This window comes from Phocoena phocoena, chromosome 5, assembly GCF_963924675.1.
Source record: "Phocoena phocoena chromosome 5, mPhoPho1.1, whole genome shotgun sequence".
NCBI classification, from domain to species: Eukaryota; Metazoa; Chordata; class Mammalia; order Artiodactyla; family Phocoenidae; genus Phocoena; species Phocoena phocoena.
The window spans coordinates 119901659-119924005 of record NC_089223.1 but is presented as its reverse complement, the minus strand read 5'-3'; the positions used below and the strand labels follow the sequence as shown (position 1 = coordinate 119924005).

The 22347-nt window shown below is 36.5% G+C and overlaps 1 protein-coding gene across 4 annotated transcripts in view; it reads left to right on the top strand.

Annotated features, from left to right (window-relative positions):
* Positions 1-20428, top strand: part of TRPC3 (transient receptor potential cation channel subfamily C member 3) — a 77811-nt gene extending 57383 nt beyond the window's left edge. For 3 of the 4 annotated variants that reach the window (XM_065878168.1, XM_065878167.1, XM_065878170.1), the window contains 2 exons: positions 17521-17596; positions 20286-20428. In XM_065878168.1, the coding sequence (XP_065734240.1) occupies positions 17521-17596; positions 20286-20428 (219 nt within the window). The remainder of the gene's footprint in view (positions 1-17520; positions 17597-20285) is intronic. The other variant, XM_065878169.1, reaches the window with a different exon arrangement.
* The last annotated feature ends 1919 nt before the right edge of the window (positions 20429-22347 follow it).

Genomic DNA, 22347 nt, shown 5'->3' with positions numbered 1-22347 from the left:
TTATTTGAGATGTTTCTTGAGGTAGGATTGTATTGCTATAAACTTCCCTCTTAGAACTGCTTTTGCTGCATCCCCTAGGTTTTGGGTCATGGTGTTTTCATTGTCATTTGTTTCTAGGTATTTTTTGATTTCCTCTTTGATTTCTTCAGTGATCTCTTGGTTATTTAGTAGTGTATTGTTTAACCTCCATGTGTTTGTATTTTTTATAGTCTTTTTTCCTGTGATTGATATCTTCTAGTGTCATAGCGTTGTGGTCGGAAAAGATACTTTTTACAATGCCAATTTTCTTAAGTTTGCCAAGGCCTGATTTTTGATCCAAGATATGATCTATCCTGGAGAATGTTCCATGAGCACTTGAGAAGAATGTGTAGTCTGTTGTTTTGGGATGGAATGTCCTATAAATATCAATTAAGTCCATCTTGTTTAATATGTCATTTAAAGCTTGTGTTTCCTTATTTATTTTCATTTTGGATGATCTGTCCATTGATGAAAGTGGGGTGTTAAAGTCCCCTGATATTATTGTGTTACTGTCAGTTTCCCCTTTTATAGCTGTTAGCATTTGCCTTATGTATTGAGGTGCTCCTATGTTGGGTGCATAAATATTTACAATTGTTATATCTTCTTCCTGGATAGATTCCTTGATCATTATGTAGTGTCCATCTTTGTCGCTTATAATAGTCTTTATTTTAAAGTCTATTTTGTCTGATATGAGAATTGCTACTCCAGCTTTCTTTTGATTTCCATTTGCATGGAACATCTTTTTCCATCCTCTCACTTTCAGTCTGTATGTGTCTTTACATCTGAAGTGGGTCTCTTGTAGACAGCATATATACGGGTCTTGTTTTTGTATCCATTCAGCCAGTCTATGTCTTTTGGTGGGAGCATTTAACCCATTTACATTTAAGGTAATTATCGATATGTATGTTCCTGTTACCATTTTCTTAATTGTTTCGGGTTTGTTTTTGTAGGTCTTTTCCTTCTCTTGTGTTTCCTGCCTAGAGAAGTTCCTTTAGCCTTTGTTGTAAAGCTAGTTTGGTGGTGCCAATTTCTCTTAACTTTTGCTTGTCTGTAAAGGTTTTAATTTACCCATCAAATCTGAATGAGATCCTTGCTGGGAAGAGTAGTCTTGGTTGTAGGTTTTTCCCTTTCATCACTTTAAATATGTCCTGCCACTCCCTTCTGGCTTGCAGAGTTTCTGCTGAAAGATCAGCTGTTAACCTTATGGGGATTCCCTTGTACGTTATTTGTCACTTTTCCCTTGCTGCTTTTAGTATTTTTTTTTGTATTTAATTTTTGATAGTTTGATTAATATGTGCCTTGGCGTGTTTCTCCTTGGATTTATCCTCTATGGGACTCTCTGTGCTTCCTGGACTTGATTAACTATTTCCTTTCCCATGTTAGGGAAGTTTTCAACTATAATCTCTTCAAATATTTTCTCAGACCCTTTCTTTTTCTCTTCTTCTGGGACCCCTATAATTCAAGTGTTGGTACCTTTAATGTTGTCCTAGAGGTCTCTGAGACTGTCCTCAATTCTTTTCGTTCTTTTTTCTTTATCATGCTCTGTGGTAGTTATTTCCACTATTTTATCTTCCAGGTCACTTATCCGTTCTTCTGCCCCAGTTATTCTGCTATTGATTCCTTCTAGAGAATTTTTAATTTAATATAGTTTGTTCTTCATCATTGTATGTTTTCTCTTTAGTTCTTCTAGGTCCTTATTAAACATTTCTTGTATTTTCTCCATTCTACTTTCAAGATTTTGGATCATCTTTACTATCATTGCTCTGAATTCTTTTTCAGGTAGACTGCTTGTTTCCTCTTCATTTGTTTGGTCTGGTGGGTTTTTACCTTGCTCCTTCATCTGCTGCATATTTCTCTGTCTTTCCATTTTGTTTAACTTGCTGTGTTTGGGGGCTCCTTTTCACAGGCTGCAGGTTCATAGTTCCCATTGTTTTTGGTGTCTGCCCCCAGTGGCTAAGGTTGGTTCAGTGGCTTGTCTAGGCTTCCTGGTGGAAGGGACTGGTTCCTGTGTTCTGGTGGGTGGGGCTGGATCTTGTCTTTCTGGTGGGCAGATCCACGTCCGGTGGTGTGTTTTGGGTGTCTGTGAACTTAGTATTAATTTAGGCAGCCTCTCTGCTAATGGGTGGTGTTGTGTTCCTGTCCTGTTAGTTGTTTGGCATGGGGCATCCAGCACTGGAGTTTGCTGGCCGTTCAGTGGAGCTGGGTCTTAGTGTTGAGACGGAGGTCTCTTTATAGAGCTCTCGCCAGTTGATCTTACATGGGGCTGGAAGGTCTCAGGTGGTCCAATGTCCTGAGCTCAGCTCTTCCACCTTAGAGGCTCAGGCCTGACACCAGGCCAGAGCACCAAGACCCTCTTGATGTCTGTTTTCCTTCCTGCTACTCTCCTTCTCCTCCTCCCTTAGAATCCTCTCGCCAGCGAAGCTGCTTGGTTTTCTCTGCCAGCCACAAAGAAGCTGTCTTTAACTCTGTCCAAGGTTGGGTGGAAGTACTTGAGTGCTCCTAGATGACCAAGTCAGATTTATTATCCTTCCCCTACACGGTAGCAGTTTCTCATGAGTAAACAATTGTCTATTGATAGTGTGCCTTTTATCATTCTCTTGGGTCTTCAAATGATTGTAACAATTTTCCCATTTTATACTAGACTGAATGGACTATGAGTCACTTTCCTTTTCACACATGTTCAACTCTTTTGCTCCTGCCCCATTTTGCTAGGATACCATTTCTTTGTGGGTACCTGTGCAGGTGAGCTGGGTCCTCTGCTCGGGGCCTCACACAGGAGGCTGCACGGGAGCTGCTGGTCAGGGCTGGAGACTCATTTATGGCTCTAGGTCCTCTAGCAGGCACATGGCTGTTGTTGGAATTCGCTTCCTTTTGGTTGTTGATCTCAAGCCCTCAGCTGATAGAGACCATCTGCTATTCCCTCACACGTGGGCCCCTCTCCAAAATGGAAGTTCACTCCTCGGGCAGCCGTCCTGTCCCAGAGTCACCTGAGGGCCGGGCGTCCTGTCCTGGGGCTCCTTTCCTCAGGTCCCAGAGTCGCCTGAGCGGTGGCCTCCTGTCAGGGGCTTCCCAGTCAGGTGCAGTCACCTGAGGGCCGGGTGTGGGGTCTGAGTCATGTGGGGCACTGGGCACTCACCTTCTCTGCTCCCGAGTGCACCATTGGGAGCTTCGGCCGGCGTCTGAGCCCAGTTTATATTCTTAACAATAAACGTACAAGAGTGCCCATTTCCTCCTTAATTTACCAATAGTATGTTACCAAAGGTTTTTGTCTTGTCCAGATTGATAGGTGAAAATGATACCACAGTGTCACATTTTACTTTGCATTCTTTGTAATGAATGAATTTGACCATCTTTTTAGGCTTAGTTTTCTATATGTTTAAGACCCAATATTTATTTGCTTTTCTTGATGGGCTCTTTGTTATAAATTAGGAAGAATTCTTTTAAGAATTCTTTTAAGAATTAAGAATTCTTTTAAGAAAATCAGCCCTTTACCTGTGATAGGAGTTGAGAATTTTTCCCCCAGTTTGTTGTGTGTCTTTTTAATATTTGTGGGTATTTTTTCCCAACCTTTTAGAATTGTGTGTAGTCAATTTTATAAATTGTTTATGGCTTCAGATTTTGTGTCCTATTTCAAAAGCTCCTCTCCCATGTGAGGATATTTAAGAAATGTTTTACCCATATTTTCCTTGGTACACTAATTGTTTCACTTTTTACATGATAATATTTGATCTGTGTAGAATATAGTTTGATGCAATGTGTGGGTGGGGATCCAAATTTATTTTTTTTCCAGATGATTACACAACTGGGTGTGTTGAATAATCTGTCTTCTCTATTGATTTGAAATATCACTTTTATCATTTACTAAGTTCCCATATCTACTTAGATTTATTTCTGGGCTTTCAATATGCTATAGAACCACATTGTTTTAATTACTATAGTTTAAAACAAAATCAAACAAAATACACAGAAACACATACATATTTCCTTACTTCAAGACTTTTACTTGAAGAGACTCTTACTCAAATTATTTTGCATAATTTTCCTGGTTATTCTTTCTTGTTTATTTTTCTCCTTAAACTTTAAAGTCAGCTTGTATAATTTGCAAAATATTCTGTTGGTAATTTACAGATTGTGTTAACTTAAGAAGAATTGACATCTTTATAATGTTGTGTCTTCCTTTTCAAGAATGTGACACACCTTTCCATTTGTTCAGATCTTCATTCATATACCCAGTATCATTTTAAAGTAGTCCTCAGAGTGTTCATATTAATTAGGATTAAGTGGTGCAAATCACACAGAACCACCAAACACCAACCACTAATACCTGAAAGAACATAGAAATGTGTTTCTCTCTTCTCTTCAAGAATTCTGGAGGTGGTCATTCCAGGGCTGATATGGTACCCACCACTGTCAGGGTCCCAGGCTGTTTCTATAATATTACTCTGTCATGATTGGCTTTCATTCTAACATGATCTTACAGTCCAAGAAAGCTACTGGAACTCTGACTATTATATCCGCATTCCAAAATATAGTCAGACAGTGATAGGGAAGAAAGATGCCTCCTTCTTGTAAGGAACTTCTGTAAAGTTACACAAACAGCATGTCTGCAATGGAGGCTACAAAATAATTCTTAATTCCTAGTGGCCGTGTGCTGAGCTAAAAAACCAGGGAAGAGAATTGGCAGTCTCTGCCAAAGTGGATTATATTATTTGTCTTGGTGCTTTACACATACTTATATCTGTTATTTGATTTATAAGTTTCAAGTTTTATCTTTTGACCCTCCAGCTATAAAATAAGAAAAAATCAGTATATTTATTTTATCTTTCACCATTTTTCCCCTCCTCCTCCCAGCTTTTGCTAGTTAAATCATTAGAATTGTAGGGGTGGAACAAAAAAACCTTTCCTCTACCCATTAGGTTCTGTAGCTGGGGCCTGTGAATTAAACTAACAAAAGGCAGATTAACAGAAGAAAAAAACAACGGAGTTTATTTATGCATGCAAAGTGCAAACACATGGGAGAATTTTGTGATGAGTAACTCAAAGGGGTAGTTAGAAATTGAGGCTTATATATCATCCTAAAAGGGCAATGAATTGTGGAAAAGTGACAAAACAAAGGAAAGAGGATGTCTTTGGGCTCCCAGGGGTGGTAAATTGTGGGAACGTGAGTATATATATGGGGAAATTAATGGAAGATTAGGGTTACTGTAGTAAGGTTTGTGTTTGTGCAGAACCATCTCTGAGCCAACTTTCTGTTTCTAGTGGTGATGCTTGTTTCTCTTCCTCTTGGTATGGGAGAGGGGAGGGGGAAGACCTTCACAAAGGGAAATTTATGTCCTGTTCTTGGGCAGTTGGGAGGAAGGCAGTGAGCTCCTTCTGTGTCTTCTGCTTCTTAATTGCCTTCAGCTCAAAGTAATCCTATGTCAAAGTGGTATATTTGAGGGTGATATTTTCTGATCCCCTTCACTACCTTGTAAGATTATAATTCACATTTGTTTTAGTTTTAGTCCCACAGCTAAACAGTCCGTACTCACCACCAGTCTTTTGGCCTTAATTTTCCATTAATCTCTTTGTCAGGTAAAGTTTGTCTTCCTCCAGTTTCTTCAAAAAGAGCTCATGTGGGGGGCTTCCCTGGTGGCTCGGTAGTTGAGAGTCTGCCTGCCGATGCAGGGGACATGGGTTCGTGCCCCAGTCCGGGAAGATCCCACATGCTCTGGAGCAGCTGGGCCCGTGAGCCATGGCTGCTGAGCCTGCGCTCCGCAACGGGAAAGGCCACAACAGTGAGAGGCCCGCGTACCGGAAAAAAAAAAAAAAAAAAAAAAAGAGCTCATGGGAACTACGTTCTCTGAGTTATTTCATGTCCTAAACTGTTTCCTATTTTCTATATATTCATATTAACTAGCTGTAAAATTCTTAGATATGACTTTATTTTCTTGATGTATTTGTAAACATTGCTCCACTGCTCCTAGAATGGAATGTTGATATGGAAAAGTTTGAGGCCAGCCTGATTATTTTTCTCATAGAGTTGACCTGAGATTTTGATTTGAATGCCCAAATTTTCTTTGTTTATCTTTTGAATCCAATAACTTGCAATTGATTGTTCTGTAGGTGGATCTACATGAATTTTTCCTAGCATGGAGTATGTCCTTTCAAATTGTACATTCAAGTCTTCTTTTATTTCTGAATAATTTCCTTGAATTATACCTTGAAATATTTTTTCTGTTCCATTATTTGAGGTCTCATCTTCAGAGATACCGATTAGATGCCTGCTGAATCTTTTTTTCTCTATTCCTTTTGAATTTTTCATCCATTTCTCTCTTTGGCTCCTTTTTTTCCCATCCTGTCTTTTATTCCTGTCTATCTTCATATGTGCTGCTTCAAATATATCTTTCATTTCTGTGATGATTTAATTTTTTTCTTCCTCCTCTTCTTGAGATTTTCCAACTTATATATCATTTCCTACTTTGACTTACCGTATTTTCCTTGTGCTCTTATTTTGAAGACATGATTGGTCCCTATTTTTAAAAGATTATGTTTCAATAATGGCATTATGTGTTTTCATCTCTTCTTTAGCATTTTTCTAGTGAGTGTTCTCTATTTGCTATTTGTTAGTTTCCTTTTTTCTTGGACTGTCTTAGTATATATGTTTTATAGATTCCTTACTGACTATTACTCAGTTTTGAATGAAGTAAGTTCTTCTCAGACCAGCTGCTTTCAGGAGGTTGGAGTGGGGCCAGTGAATTGCAGGGCCCCCATCCCCGGCTAGTAGGAATTTGCCTTTAGGCACAGCATTGTATATGTGAGTTCAACTTATTCTTTATTATCTCTTGTCAAAAATAGCACTGCAGGATTGTTCACAAGGCAGACTCTCCCTCTCCACCTCACTCACAAAGTACTTCTAGCAATTATGGCTTTTCTTTATAATTTCTCCTTCAGCCCTATAATTCTAAGCTTCTGTAGCCTTTGTATCAAAAGGTCAAGGACATTGTCAGCCATGAATGCCTGCTCTTGGCATTTCTCCATATCCCCATTTGACCTTTACATATAACCTTTCTAAAAAAGAATATGGATTCCTCTAAGTCTCATTAATGAGGGAGCTGTGTTTCTGTTTCCTATTCTCCTTATTGCTTTTGAGTGATTTAGAAGAAGTGGAGAAACTTCTAAGTATATTGTTAAATTGAAAATGGCTATGCCTCTGCATGAGATGATCCTTGCTAAATGCCTAGAGACTCCAGAATCCTGTATATTTTGTATTTTCTAAAGAGAAGAATTCCCTGTGCCTGTGGCATAGTCTTCTGTAGCTCCCCAAAAGTGATAGCAGAAAAAGAGAAACTGAGGGAAAAAGTCTCAATCAGCTATATATACACCAAACTTCATATAAATGTCTTGATTACATTTAGATAAAAATCTACCTGTTATGAACTCCATGAGTGATAACACTTGGTTTATTTGTTATGAATTTTTGTTTCATGTAGTGTGATTATGTGATTTACCTTAAAGAAATTCCAAATCTTAATCTGCTAAATGGGGATTTTTCCTTCAAAGGGGTGACCTTTGGAATACACTAATTCTAATGGTTTATATCACAGATCAGAATATTTTTGGAATATCTCTAAAGAGTTACGTCTATAATTAGTTTATAAGACACAAAAAAGTGCTTTGTTACTTTCTCAGTCCTGAACTCAGCTAATCATTCACCTTATTAACAAGACAGTGCCATCTGACTTCACATTTTTTCAAAAATAGTTACATCCTGGGACTTCCCTGGCGGTTCAGTGGTTAAGATTCTGCGCTTCCACTGCAGGGGGCACAAGTTTGATCCCTGGTTGGGGAACTAGGATCCCACAAGCCGCAGGGCTCGGCAAAAAAAAATAGTACATCCACCTTCAAAAAATATATGGCCATTACCAATCAGGTCATCATCTTACATGTTTTACATTCAAATGAATGTTTCCTCTCCATGACAATTACTTCAAAGACAGAGATTCAGATGTGTCTCAAAGGGCAACAAAGGAAAAATTTTTAGGTGCCTTAATCAATGGCAGTATTATTTATATTAACATTAATTATTATGAGCATGCAGAGGTAATTTTTATGTATATAAAGAATTTTTTTGAAAAACTGGGAATGATTTTTCTGTAGAACATAAAGACTTGGAGGGATAGCTATGATTGAATTCTGCTCATGAATACCTGTGTTAATTCAAGTTAAAAGTACATAGATATGCTAATATGACCTTGAGAAATGAGAATATATTGTAAGCCTCCACAAAAGCTGGGCTTATCTTACCTCTCTGCTCTCTTCTGTGGCAGCTCTGCTTTAACAACCTTCTTTGGCTTGGGAACACCTCTGGCTCAGATAGTGTTAGACTGTCTTCGGCCCACATGATGGTCTCTGATCTAATTCATGTAGTCTTGATTTTACTGGAAGTACATGGTAATATGAGGAATTCACCTTAAGCTTCATGGCACATTCAGGATATCCTCTGTTATGCATGGTCTTAGGTTGTAAGACTACAAATATACAGTCCATGGCTTCAAGGATCTCTCCACTGGAGTGGAAGGGCAGCATGGAGGTGGAAGGAAGGGAAGGAAAGAAAAAAGTAGGTGAACGTTCATACAACCTTGGGATATGGCTATGTGGTATAAGTGAGATATAAATAAAATGGTATGGGAACCCAGGGAAACCCAGAGGAGGAAAATATTTGAAAGCTGATCAAGTAGAAGAAGACAGAAATCTATTTTCTGTTTCTCCAAAGAACAAAACTTGGACCAGTAGTTAGAAAGTACAATGAAGCAGATTTTGGCTCAATACAAAGGAATTTTTTAACAGCTACAATTGTCCAAAAATAGACCAAACCAACTGTCTGGAAAAAGTAGCAGGGTCTGAATCACAGATGTTTATTCAGAGGCTGTGCAATGGTGATCTGTCAGGGTATGTATGTCACAATGAGTGGTATGAAAAAAATGAAAAACACATGATTTCCAAGGACCCTTCCCTCCCTAAAATTCTGCTCTCTACTTCCAAGTTCTTTGTGTTTGTCCAAATGAATCTTATTACCTTATAGTCACACTTTATAGGTTGCTAAAATTCAGATTATAGAATCTACCGATGTTAGTCAAATTTGGCTTCTCTGTAGGAGTAAATGAGGAAATAAATGTAAAAGTATCTGATAGATTACTTAACAATTGTTAGTTGAATTTAAATCAGTAGAAAATAAGCAAGTGAAAAGAAAAGCTTTGATGCTTTTTGGAAAGGCAGGGCATACACACATATGCAACCATCCAAATCTCATTCCTTCTCCCAGTCTTAATGGAGGGCTGAGAAATGAACTTGGATTTGTTTGCAAGAGATAATGTTTGAGGTAACTAGGACCAAGCTTTCCACACCTTGGATAGAGGAAATCCGTAGTCCACTCAATAATATTACAATGTCTTCCTTAAACAGTGACTCACATACTCATATTGAGAAATATGGATAATTTCTGGAAGTCTGTGGAATATGGAAGTTAATTTATAGACTTCTGTTGCATTAGTTAGCAATTTGACAAAGAGGGAAAGAAGATGATTCTGTTATTGATTGATTTAATTTGTGGTACTGGCTTTGATTAAAGAATCCATCAGAAATTGAGGTAAAGATAATATTTTAAATGATACTTTTACTTATTACTCACAAGTTTCATGATCTTTGCCTACAGTACCAGCATTATTAAGATGGGTTAATCAAAATTTTCTTTATAAAAGAAACATAAATGATAATAAGGAATAATAGTTACATTAATTGAGCACCTTCTATGTAATTAACTTGTATTATCTTTTACAAGATAGATGCTAACATTTCCACTACACAGATTGTCACCAAGATTTGATTGCTTGTAAATAACTCAAAACACACTCGAATCCAAGCTATTTGTCCTTGTAGCCCACTTTCTCAACTGCTATACAATACTGCCTTGGGTTCACCAGACAAGCTACCTAATAGAATGGAAATGGCTAAACTTTGCACTTTCTTTGAGCTGCAAATCATTTTGGAATTCACATCAGTTATCTTTCCAACATGAACTAAGGGATGGACAATTACCAGGTAGTGTCATATGTGGGGAAACTGGTTTCAGCCCAATAGCAGGTGTCTTCTTGCCTTTTAGAGAGACTCCAACTTGGTGCAGTGGTAGAAAAGTACATTTAAGCTATAAATATTAAGGTGAACATTTTTGTGGGATGCATGGAAAGCTTAAAACACATCAAATTTAGAAGGGAAAAATTTAAGCCTATAACTACAATTTTCCCTGCGGGTTAAAGATGAAATGGAGATGAATATGCCTTCTTCTTTTCCCTTCAATGAGGGAATTTAATCTGGATAGTTTTGTTCAGGATATTTCTAAGGAACTTGAACACTATATGAATGTTTAAAATATTTTATTTTCCTGTTATTGTCCCTTCTGGCGGTAAATGTAAGTTTTCATAGACTTTCTAAGTGTGGCTTTGAATAATGTTACATAAATGTTTTAGAGTATTATACTAGGGAATATGGATAGCAGTATCTTAGTCCTCAAACTTTATAAATAATACCAACAAGAGCTGTCCTTTTCTAAGCAGGAACTATGCTTTTTACATGCATTTGATTATTTAATCTGTACAACTTATTAGTTGAGTTTTATTACCCCCATTTTATAAATGAGGAAATGGAAGCTTAAAGAGTTTAAGCACCTTTAATTCACTCAGCTAGTAAATAAAGGCCTACATTCAAATTCATAGTTTTTTGTTTTTTTGCGGTACGCGGGCCTCTCAGTGTTGTGGCCTTTCCCATTGTGGAGCACAGGCTCCGGACGCGCAGGCTTAGCAGCCATGGCTCACAGGCCCAGCCACTCCGCGGCATGTGGGATCCTCCTGGACCGGGGCACGAACCCGTGTCCCCTGCATTGGCAGGCGGACTCTCAACCACTGCGCCACCAGGGAAGCCCCTCAAATTCATTGGTTTTTGACTCCAAACTTCTGCCTCACTTAAATTTTTAGAAGTTTCATTTTTTCTGGAGATAGTATTTCTAAATAATGCACTTCTGAATGATACTAAATAAGACCCTTATAAGCCCTGAGTTATTCTCAGTTTCTCTACAACATGAAGTTTTTACAGCTTTGTTTGTAAAAGTGAAAAATATTTGTTTATCATGACTGAATGACTGTTGGCTACTGAAGATGGAATGAATGCCCAGGCTAGCGAGGCACATCGATTTGCTAGGCAGCATTAAAAACCTATTTATAAGAGTATTTTAATTGTTTTTATTTTATTAGATTTTAAATTTTGATTATGGACTATTTCAAACACAGAAAGGTATCACAAAATGTCCTGTTGGACATCTACGTCACTACCATCTTACTTTAATAAATATTAACATTTTGCCATATTCTTTTCGGATCTTTTTTGTAAGGAAATTTTGATACAACTAAAATACCCTTACTCTATTACATTGACTTTCATCCCTCCCCAGCGATCTTCACTATCTTGAAGTTCTTGTATGTTCTTCCCACGTATACTTTATTATTTACATAAGTATATTCATACCATTATGTATTGATACTAGTTTTATGTGGTTTTGAAATATATATAAATAACATTACATATTCTGGTTTTTTCACTTATCTTTATATTTTTGAGAATTATCTATATTGATACACATGTGTCTTGTTTTTCATTCTAACTGCTCTATAATATCCCATTGTATGAATACACAATTTTTCTTTATTCCTCTGTTGATGAAAATTTAGCTTATTTTCCATTTTTGCCTATTATAAATAATGCTGTATTGAACATTCTAGTAAATGTCTCCTTTTGCACATTTGTAAGTGTTTTTCCGGGTTGTGTACCTGGGAGTGGTAATATCAATTTCTATTTCCAGTAACAGGGCATAAGAGTTTCCCAATGTTCTCACAAGAACTTGGTATTATCAGAATTTTTAAATTTTGCAAACTACAAAACAACTTCCCTTTATACTTCAAAAACGTCAGCATCATGAAAGACAAGGAAAGGCCAAGGAGCTGTTCCAGATTAAAGAAGACTGAAGATACATGACATCTAAAAGCAACATGTGATCCTTGATTGGGAAAATGAGACAGAATATAGATTATGTATTAGACAGTTTGATCCATGTTAATTTTTCTAAAGTTTGATCATTGTAACATGGTTATATAAGAGAACATTCTTAGAAGATACTCATGGAAATATTTAGGGTTAAAATGACATGATGTCTGAAAATTATTTTCAAATGCTTTAGCAATATAATCATAATAGACACAGGGAGCAAGATAAAGCAGATGTGGCAAATTTCTAACATTCGTGAATCAAGGTGAAAAGTCTGAAGTCACTTTATTTTACTTTCAACTTTTCTGTGCGTTTGAATTTTTTTCAAAAGAAAAACCGTTTGCCAAACGTTTATGTGTGAATTGGTATTCATTTTTTAAATGTACTCTTCTCTGATTACCAATGAGATTGAACATCTTTTCATACATTTGTTGGTCATTCAGTTTTCCTTTCTTGTGAATTTAAATTCTTTTTCCTAATTCTACTTGGCTGTTTGTCTTTACCTTAGTGACTTGTCAAAATTCTATCATGTCCTGGATACTGATTCTTGGTCAGTATGTTTTGCAAGCAGCCTCTCTCCCTCTTTGGTTTGTCTTTTAACTTCATGTAATGGTTCACTAAGGAGTCGCAGCCTGTGAATGTATGAAAGTGACTTTGTTTTCAATAATTTCCCACTAACTGTCTTATTTTGAACTCTTCTTTTCCACTGAATGGAGGAGCCCTTTACAACACCTTGTCAAGGCTCCATAACTTTCCAATGACTTTGGGTTATTAGAAAGTCTCACGTTTGTAATTAAAGAGATAGTTATGTTTATTTTGAAACTTGAGAATTCCCTGGCAGTCAGTGGTTAGAACTTGGTGCTTTCACTGCTGAGGGCCGGGGTTCAATCCCTGGTGGGGGAACTAAGATCCTGCAGGCCATGCTGCATGGCCAAAAATAAGTAAATAAATAAGTAAATAAATAAAAATTATTGAGTGAGAGAGAGAGAGAGAAAGAGAGAGAGAAACAGAGAAAGAAAGAAAGAAAGAAAGAAAAACTCTCCAAATCAATCTAGCACTCTTCTCCTCCTCACTCCTATAGCACAAGCTAAACCTCTGAAGGTGACTCCAGTGGCTGAAGGCTGTGGTCTGCTTTGTCCACACCTCCTCCTGTTAGCTCTTCTAGGTGTTCATCCTGTGCTATGTGGCGAGGCAAGGGGAAGAAGCTGAAAAGTAAACATTTTTCCCTTGAGTTAACTGCAGGTTGCAGTCTCTTCCTTGTTGTTCGTCACTAGTGCTCTAACACTGATCAAATCCTGATGTCCTGCTTGTGGCCGTCACCAAACTGCTACCTGTCTAACTGGGCGGGGGCATGTTTAAAGGGTTTGAGAAGGCGATGCACAGCTCCCTGATGCAGAGATCTGGCTCTCACTTGAGATGTGGATCTAATTTTCACCTTTCCCATAAGGAGAGCCCATTGTCCAAGCCCTATTTATTGAAAAGATTTTCGTTTTCCACTGCTGTGTATTCTACCCAACATAGTGGAAATTTGTCTCTGTTTGTCAAATATTGAGAGTACAGGTTGACCCAATGGCTCTTCTGCTCTTATCACAGTTCTTTTTCCTTTCTGACTAAATTACCAGGATCAGGCCAGCAAGCCTGCTAGAACAACCATCTAGTTGGAAGCAGGATGCCAGGCTCCCTTTCGTACAGGCAACCCTAAACTTTACATTGCCTTGGATTTCCTTCTTCCCTTCGCTTCTAGGAGGCGGGCTGCACCTTCTCCCTTCCACACAGGTAAGGGAGAGAATAACCTCTCTCCCCGCAAAGCCTATGATCCCTCCCATGTCTCACTCTCTTTCCTAATGTGAGGTGAGGAGAAAGTAGTTGGTAAGTTCAATACTGGTCTAGTGAGTCTCAGTAAGCCCTGAGGGGAGGTGGATGGCTCCAGCTGCAGGGGCCAACGTGGTCTTAGACCATGGTGGCTGACCTGGTACTTAGCATCCTTTTTCATCAGTCTTGGGTTTATCAACAATTCCAGGACAGCAGGAAAAATCCCATCTGACATAAGATTACATGTTATTGATATTCTTCCTTGTATGAAAGTTTTAAATTGTCCTAATATCGTCAGATGTATCAACATTTTCCTTATGGCTTATCCTTTCTGTTAGCTTTCTCAAGAAACATTACCATATTCCTTTCAAAGTTTTTGCTTTTCACATTTAGATTTTTCGTCCATTTGGCTCTCTTCTTTAATATATGGTGTGAGGAAGGTCTAATTTTACCTTTCCCTGTAAGGATAGTCCATTGTCTAGGCCCTATTTGTTGAGCAGTCTTTTCTTTCCCACTGATTTGTATTACCGCCTTTCAAGCTGCTTTTCACTGATAAACACTTCGTTGTTTTTTCTTTCTATAGGAATATGCCTGCATTGTCCCCAAAACTTAATTATATCCCACCCACAGCGAATTGTCCCAGTGAGGTTTCGTTGGAGCAGGGATTGTATTCACTGTTGCATCTCCAGTGCCTAGTATGGTACCTGGCACAGAGCTGGCGCTCACTAAAAATATTTGGTGAATGAATGAATGAGTCCTGCCTAAGGTCTGTCCTGGGGTCCAGATTCCACACAGCTCAACAAGTTTTATACATATTTTATTATGACTGATAAAATGGACTTTTCCTTTTTGATAGCATGGGCTCCCTCTCAATCTGTCATTATTCTCTGAGACAGACATTTTGAATTATCCTAGATTTCTCCTTTTTACTTGACCTTGGCATCTAGTGGGTCACTTTGGTTCATAATTCATACTTTCTTAAAACTGAGGTACATTTTCCACCCTCACTATATCTGCATTTCAGTTAGAACTTTTTTTTCTTTTCTTTATTGTCTTTTTAATGCTTGATATATGCACAAGAATATGTACAGCACGTCAATTATGAAGTATAATTACATGCATACCTAGGAAGCCACCACTTCCATGAGAGGGATAACATTATCTGTCCACTGCCTCTGCATGGGTGCCCCTCCCTAGGCCACACCCTTGCCTCCACCTAAGGGGTAGTCACTATCTGGAAGTCTGGGTTTCTCATCCTCTGGCTTTGGCTTTCTTTTCAAATATAGGTTTATCACAAATATAGATAGTTCTAAAAATGCATTATGTGGATTTACCTTTATTTAGTAACCTTATAAGGATAGTTTCATACTTTGTGAAGTCTGCAACTTGAATTTGTCATTCAACATTTATGCTTCTAAGATTCATCCATACTGTTGTGTGTGGCCATGGTTCATTAATTGCATTAATTAATTTCATTAGTGAACAGAATGACATTACACTGTGTAACAGACCATGATTTATTTGTCTGTTCTTCTGTTGGTATTTGTTTGGACTGTTTCCAGGTTTTTTGCTGTCTCAGACAAGATTGCTATAAACCTTGTCTATGTCTGTCTCTTGGTCCACATGTGCTAAGTTTCTCTAGGGCCTATACCAAGGAGTGGCCTTTCTGAGTGAAAGGATATGCAAGTGTCCAACTTTAAAAGATAATGCCAAATTGATAGGGGATTAAGAGGTACAGACTACTATGAATAAAATAAGCGGCAAGGATATATTGTACAGCAGAGGGAAAGATAGCCATTGTTTTATAACAACTTTAACTGGCGTGTACTCTATAAGAATATTGAATCACTGTGTTGTACACCTGAAACTAATATAATATTGTAAATCAGCTGTACTTCAATTACAAAAACATAATGCCGACTTGTTTTTCAAAGTGGTCTACTGTACTTGTACTCATGCCAGTGAAGTACAAAAGTCCCATTGATCCATATCCTTTCCAACACTTGGCATTATAAGGTTTATTAATTTTTCCCTTTTCAGATATAAAATTGTATCAATTTTTTCCTTTTTTCCAGTTTTATTGAGATATAATTAACATACAGCACTGTATAAGTTTAAGGTATACAGCATAATGATTTGACTTATATACATCATGAGCTGATTATCATAATAAGTTCAGTGAACATCAGTCATGTCATATAGATACAAAATTAAACAAATGGAAAAAAAATTTTTTCTTGTGATGAGAATGCTTTGGATTTACTCTCTTACCAACTTTCATATATAACATAAAAGAGTGTTAATTGTATTTATCATGTTGTACATTACATCCCTAGTACTTATTTATCTTATAATGAAGTTTGTACCATTTGACTGCCTTCATCCAATTCCCCTCCCCACCCCCATGTATCTCCTTTTAATTGTAATTTGTATTTCCCCAAGAAAAGATTTTGAGATTGTTTTATATGCATGTTGGCCATTCACAATTCCATTTCAGTGAAGTGCCTGTTTGTCTTTTGCCCATTTTTCTATTGGATTATTTGAGTTTTTCTTATTAAAGTTCTTCATATACCTTAGATCCAAATTCTTTACCAGTTGTAAGTATCATCAACATTTTCTCCCCGTGTGTGGCTTGCCTTTTTACTTCCTTTATGGTACCTTTATAAACAGAAGTTTTAATGAAGTTTTAATTGTAATGAAGTTGAGTTTATAAATCTGAAAAGTAGAAATTATAATAGAATTATAATTATAGTAGAAATACTATAATTAGAATTTTTATCTTGTTTAAAAAACATCCAGTTGTACACTGAATTTATAAATATATTCTCCTATACTTCCTTTTAAAGGATTTAAAAGCTTTGTCTTTCATATTTAAGATGCATGTGGAGTTCCTTTTTTTGCGCATGGTATGAAGTAGCGCTCCAATTTAATTTTTTCCGTATGGTAAATAATTATCTTGTAAGAGCATTTATTTAGTTTGAAATATATTCACAATATATATTGCTATGAGAGGAAAACATAATATAACAGAATATATGGTATTTAGACAACATAAAATGTAATACATATAGTAATTAGTATATATACAAAATTTAAAGATATTGGAAAGACATACACTAAAATAACAACAATGATTATCTTTGGATGGTGGGATAATTGATGATATTCATTTATTGTTTAGTTCTCTGTATTTTCCAAATTCTCCATATTGAGCATATACTTATGTATTTTTTAAACAATGAGAAATAAGGTAGTATCTATAGATGATAATTTAGTGTCAACGCGCCTTAAAGAGAAATCATTATTTGAAAGAGAAGCCATGAATTGAAGTCTTTCAACTTAACTTCTTTTGAAGCTTCTTGCATCCCTGGAGTGGGTTGGCAGTGAGGGTGAATGAAGGCTGGGTCAGGGCAATGTTTGTAGATCATGCAGTAAAACTCAGCACAAGGTGAAAAGTGATGAGGTTCTGAAATCTGGGTGAGTCTTCTGTAAATAGTTACATACAGCTTCTCTCCCCTGAGTTCTTTGCTTTACAGGTATGTAAGGCTCTTTGGGAAATAGGATCCAGATTACTTATGTGTATCATTGGTGATACAATTTTTTTTTTTGACCCAACAGCAGATAATGAAAAGACTTATAAAGCGGTATGTTTTGAAAGCACAAGTAGACAAAGAAAATGATGAAGTTAATGAAGGTAAGCACCTTCAACTTGAGAAACATCCTTTTACAACTAATTTAATAAACTTGGAAAACTTCCAAAAATCCAATATGCGAGAGTAAAAAATGAAAGTAAAAGTCAACCAGAAATAACTATTGTTAGTGCAATTCCTTCTTACCCTGCTTTCAAAAAAAAAAAAAAGAAAACAAATTTAAGTTGATTTTGGAGTTGCCTTGTATTTTGACTCATCATAATATATCAAAGCAAGACTAAGCCACTTAATCCCAGTAGGAAAGACGGGGGCATTACTGAGTTCAGTACAAAACATTTTAATAATAAATTAAAATTAAAACGTGTGAAAAAAAAATCCAATCTCAGGTAACTGTTTGGGTTCCTCCAAGATTGACAGGAGAATCTTATGCTACATTTCTAAAACTCTTTCTTTTTAAAGAAAGTTACTTAAATTGTCAATCAGAGACAGTTTATCACTACAGAATGCCCTGATTTCTTAGAATGTAAAGTCTGCCATCTTTCTGGGAGTTTTTAATCCCTATTACATAAGTAGTCTGTAGTTTCACTTCTGTTTCAGGGAGTTCACATTGAGTGTTAACATTTTTCCAGTGATGCAGGTAAAATAACGTTGGCTCAAACAGAATCCACATTTCTTCAGAAAAATCTTTACTTTGTTGTCCAGAAAGAAATCTCTATCCCATTTTTCTCATCTGGTGTTTCTCTTTTGCCTTTCACTTTTCTTCTTGGCACCTGTTTTCCAGGCATATCCTAGGCAGCATGTCTGTCTGGACTATAACACTTTTTCATCAAAGGCTGGGGTATAAGACAAAGTACAGATCCAGAGATGGAAAGAATTCAACCAGGGAGAAATAAGTTGCCGTAAAAATAGAAACTCTAGCTTTCAACACCAGTGAGATGCTACTAGATAGAGCTACGCTGATAAGAAAAGGCTAAACTAAACTGTTGAGCTTTGAAGCCATTACTTGATTAATACAAGGTATCTCTTACAAATCTGAGTCAATACAATGGTATGTGTTTGTAGAAATCTAAGAATGTGTGATTGGAAACCAGCAAAAACCCAATCATGGTGACCTAGAAACAGTCTCAGAGAGACAGGATTGGAATTGAGTTTTAGTTTAGAAAGCAGAAACCTTATCTGTTGTACCATAACCTCCCTGAAAACAAACAAAAAAACTAAGTGAAGGGGGCAATGGGCCACCATGACAGCATCAAAAACAAGGAGTCATCTTCCAAGTCCTTTTATACAAAAGAGGAAAGTGAGTTAAGGAAAATTTGGAGTTTTGAACAAAGTTCTAACTAAGAAAGTATATCATATAATTTAACCTGTTCACTGAATATATGAAGAAGCTAAATTCCAAAGAGGTTGAGTAATTTGTGTTTCCTGTATTGGCAAACTAAGTACAACACTTAGTGTGTAGGCTTCCCATAACTCAAAAACAAGGAAGAAGAATGTAGTAGTAGGGAGGTGAAAGGGGGCCCACTGGGCTTATGGTCCAAATATGATATTAAATGGTGTGAGAATCCATTTCTTCCACCAAAGACTGGCCTCGCGATTTCGAATTTATCAGTTTATTTCCTCTACGTTGCCAAATGTGAAAGGAAAAGCCCCCCCCACCTTTTTTTTGCCACAAAAAGAATCAAATGTTTTGTGTGTATTCTTGAGGAAGAGCTAGAATTCTTTAAAATAAAAGGTTCTGACGTTTATATAATAAAAGAACATAGATTATACTTTAAAGCATCATAAAGATACCGGAAAATATCATGAAAGATATGTTTTACATATGATTCTATTATAGAAAGCTATTAAAGTACCAGTGACTTAAAGAATCATTTCTTGGATTCAAGATAAATTCATGCCCCAAGGTTTACCTTTCAAGGTCAATGGCTTATCTACATTACAATTATTTGCAAGAGAATCCAGTTATTAATTGCAATCTACACATGCTCAAAGTATTACCAAGCTAAATTATGGGAATAGTTGTGTTTTAATAGCCAGAAGTTTCCTATGGAGACTTCTGCGTATGTAAACATTGCCAGTGGTACCACATCTAAACTCCTTAATTTCACCATTGCTTGTTATTTCCTTATACATCATCCCCTGTGCCACAGAAACTAATTTGTTTGTTCCTTAGCTCCATGTTCATTGCCATTGCCTTCCCTAAGAAATACCCCTACCCTTTTTCCTTCCTTTCCCTTACTTCAAACTTGACCTCAGTTTACTTCTTACATGTGAGTATTTGCCTGTTATATAGATTGATTCATTTTTAGAAATGTTTCATTTTGCTAGGATTCCCTTCCAGCCTAGCAATGGGAAATGATCCATATAGGTGTCAACCCTTATGGCTCAGGGAACCAGACAAACTCCCTGAAGATAGAAAGGAGATACTCTGATTATAGACCAGTTAACAGAGAAATCACCCTGTGTTAAAAATTGGCTGAGCCACAGGACAATAGTTTAGCTGAGTTGTACTTTTAAAACATAGCTGAACCACTTTTTATAGCTTTTTTTTTCAAAAGCCAGTACATTTCTAAAGGCAGACATTCCTTAAACATTCTAAAGGAAAACACCTAAAGTAACTATGTTGGAGATGTTATGAGACAAATGCATTCATGTATAAATTTCACTCTTTGTTTTTTTCTAAATACGAAGGGCAAATTACCAATTATATGTTTTTTAATACAAATACCGTAGGTGAATTAAAAGAAATCAAGCAAGATATCTCCAGCCTTCGCTATGAACTTTTGGAGGACAAGAGCCAAGCAACTGAGGAATTAGCCATTCTAATTCATAAACTCAGTGAGAAACTGAATCCCAGCGTGCTGAGATGTGAATGATTCAGTAACCTGGAATTATGGCTTTGACTGTAGCACAAATGTGGGCAATAATATTTCTAAGTATGAAATACTTGAAAAACTATGATGTAAATTTTTAGTATTAACTACCTTTATCATGTGAATCTTTAAAAGTTAGGTCTTAATGATTTTATTGTTTTATCACATGCAAATGGTCTTCATTTTAATTGTCTGCCTTGACATTACAAACAATGACGTGCCATTGTATTTAAAGGCCCAATATTACTACATTATTGATATTTTTGTCCATTTTAGAATAAACTGTATGTCTTTGCACTACCTGTCTGCCTCTAAGAGACTGTAAGCTCCTTGGGGACAGGGACCATGTCTTATTCATCTTTGTGTCTCCAGCATCTAGTACAGTGCCTGGTACATAGTAGGTGCTCAATAAATGTTGTCAAAACCAACTGAACTGAACTGCCAACGAAATACAAATAAAAATTAAAAGGCCATCACTATGTAGCATATCTTCCCTTGTCCAAGTGCTAAAGAGATTTTTTTTTGAAAAATATAAACTGAAAAAATTTTACAAGCAGCTATGACTTGGTCAGATTTTCTTAGAATTTTTGACATCACTGATAATCCTAGAACCTTTGAGCCCTGAATGAAGAATTTCACAATGAAATGGGTTAATAGAAAATATAATTACATTACATACTTGTTTCATAAAATTGTTCAAAACAACACATTAAAGATTTTTCTAAAGTATATACTTTTTGCTTACTGTCTTAGATTTTCATTTGGTTTTTTTCAGTAATGTGACTTTAATCAGTGGGGTGGTGAATTTTGTAAAGTCGGGGGTTATGCAGCGTTGTTAGTTTGTTATAACCTCCTAATTTCTGCCTCTGATGCTTTAATGCTAAATAAGTTATCAACAACTGACTTCATATCTTGCCTGTTAGCTCCACTCTGAGTTTTGGAGGGTATGCTATGTGGAGGAATAGGAAGGAGCAATGGCTGTGTACCTGGAAAGCCATGTCCAAGCATCACCAGGTGTGTTTCATTTTCCTTTGAGGCATCTCTTGCCATCATTGCTTACAATGATTGACATCCTTTTCCTTATCAAGACATTTCACTTACACTTGCTACACAAAATAGATTGTGATGTATGTGTATGACTTACTATATAACTGAGCTGAACACTGGTAATATCCACAACGCTTCATGACTTTACTAGGAAAGGGGATGCAGACTGGTAAGTTCCCTCCTCTCTTCACAGACCATAAAACGTCAAAGTATTTTTTTTAACCAGCTAGGTTTAAAGCATAGAGTTATGCTTACCGTCCTAATTCTCTTCAGTCTGTTCCTCTCAAATCTTACCAGAATACAAATTATGATCATAGATCATAGATAGTTTTATAGGTTCTAAAAGCCAATTACATACATAATACTTTGAGTCATTGCTATCACACAGGAAGGCTTTCTAGACATGAAGACAAAAATGAACAAAATGAAGACAAAAATGAACATTGAACTACATAAAGCTCTTTAAAGATTATTTCTTAATTTCTACTTTTGAGGACTTAATTAAGAAAAGAACTTTATACATTTTTTGCTACCATTGTAGGATATTTCATTAGCTTTTGTGCTATGCTAATAGTATTTTGTCTTAAACATTGTTCAAACTTTATGTATTTTATGTTATACCTCAGAACAGAATAAAATACTGAATTTTTCATTGTTATATGTTACTATACTTTATATTACTACAGTAAAGATATGGAGTGTCCATAATAGACAACACTTTCAGTCTTATACATAGTATTGTCTAGGATTCCAAGTGTGGGTATTTTTGTTTACAGCTATGGAGCAGAATAATAAATAATATTTTTGATTGGGGTTGGAAAAATGTTGAATGTAAAAGTGTTAAAAGCAGCTAGTTTAGGATTCTTGGAGTCTTG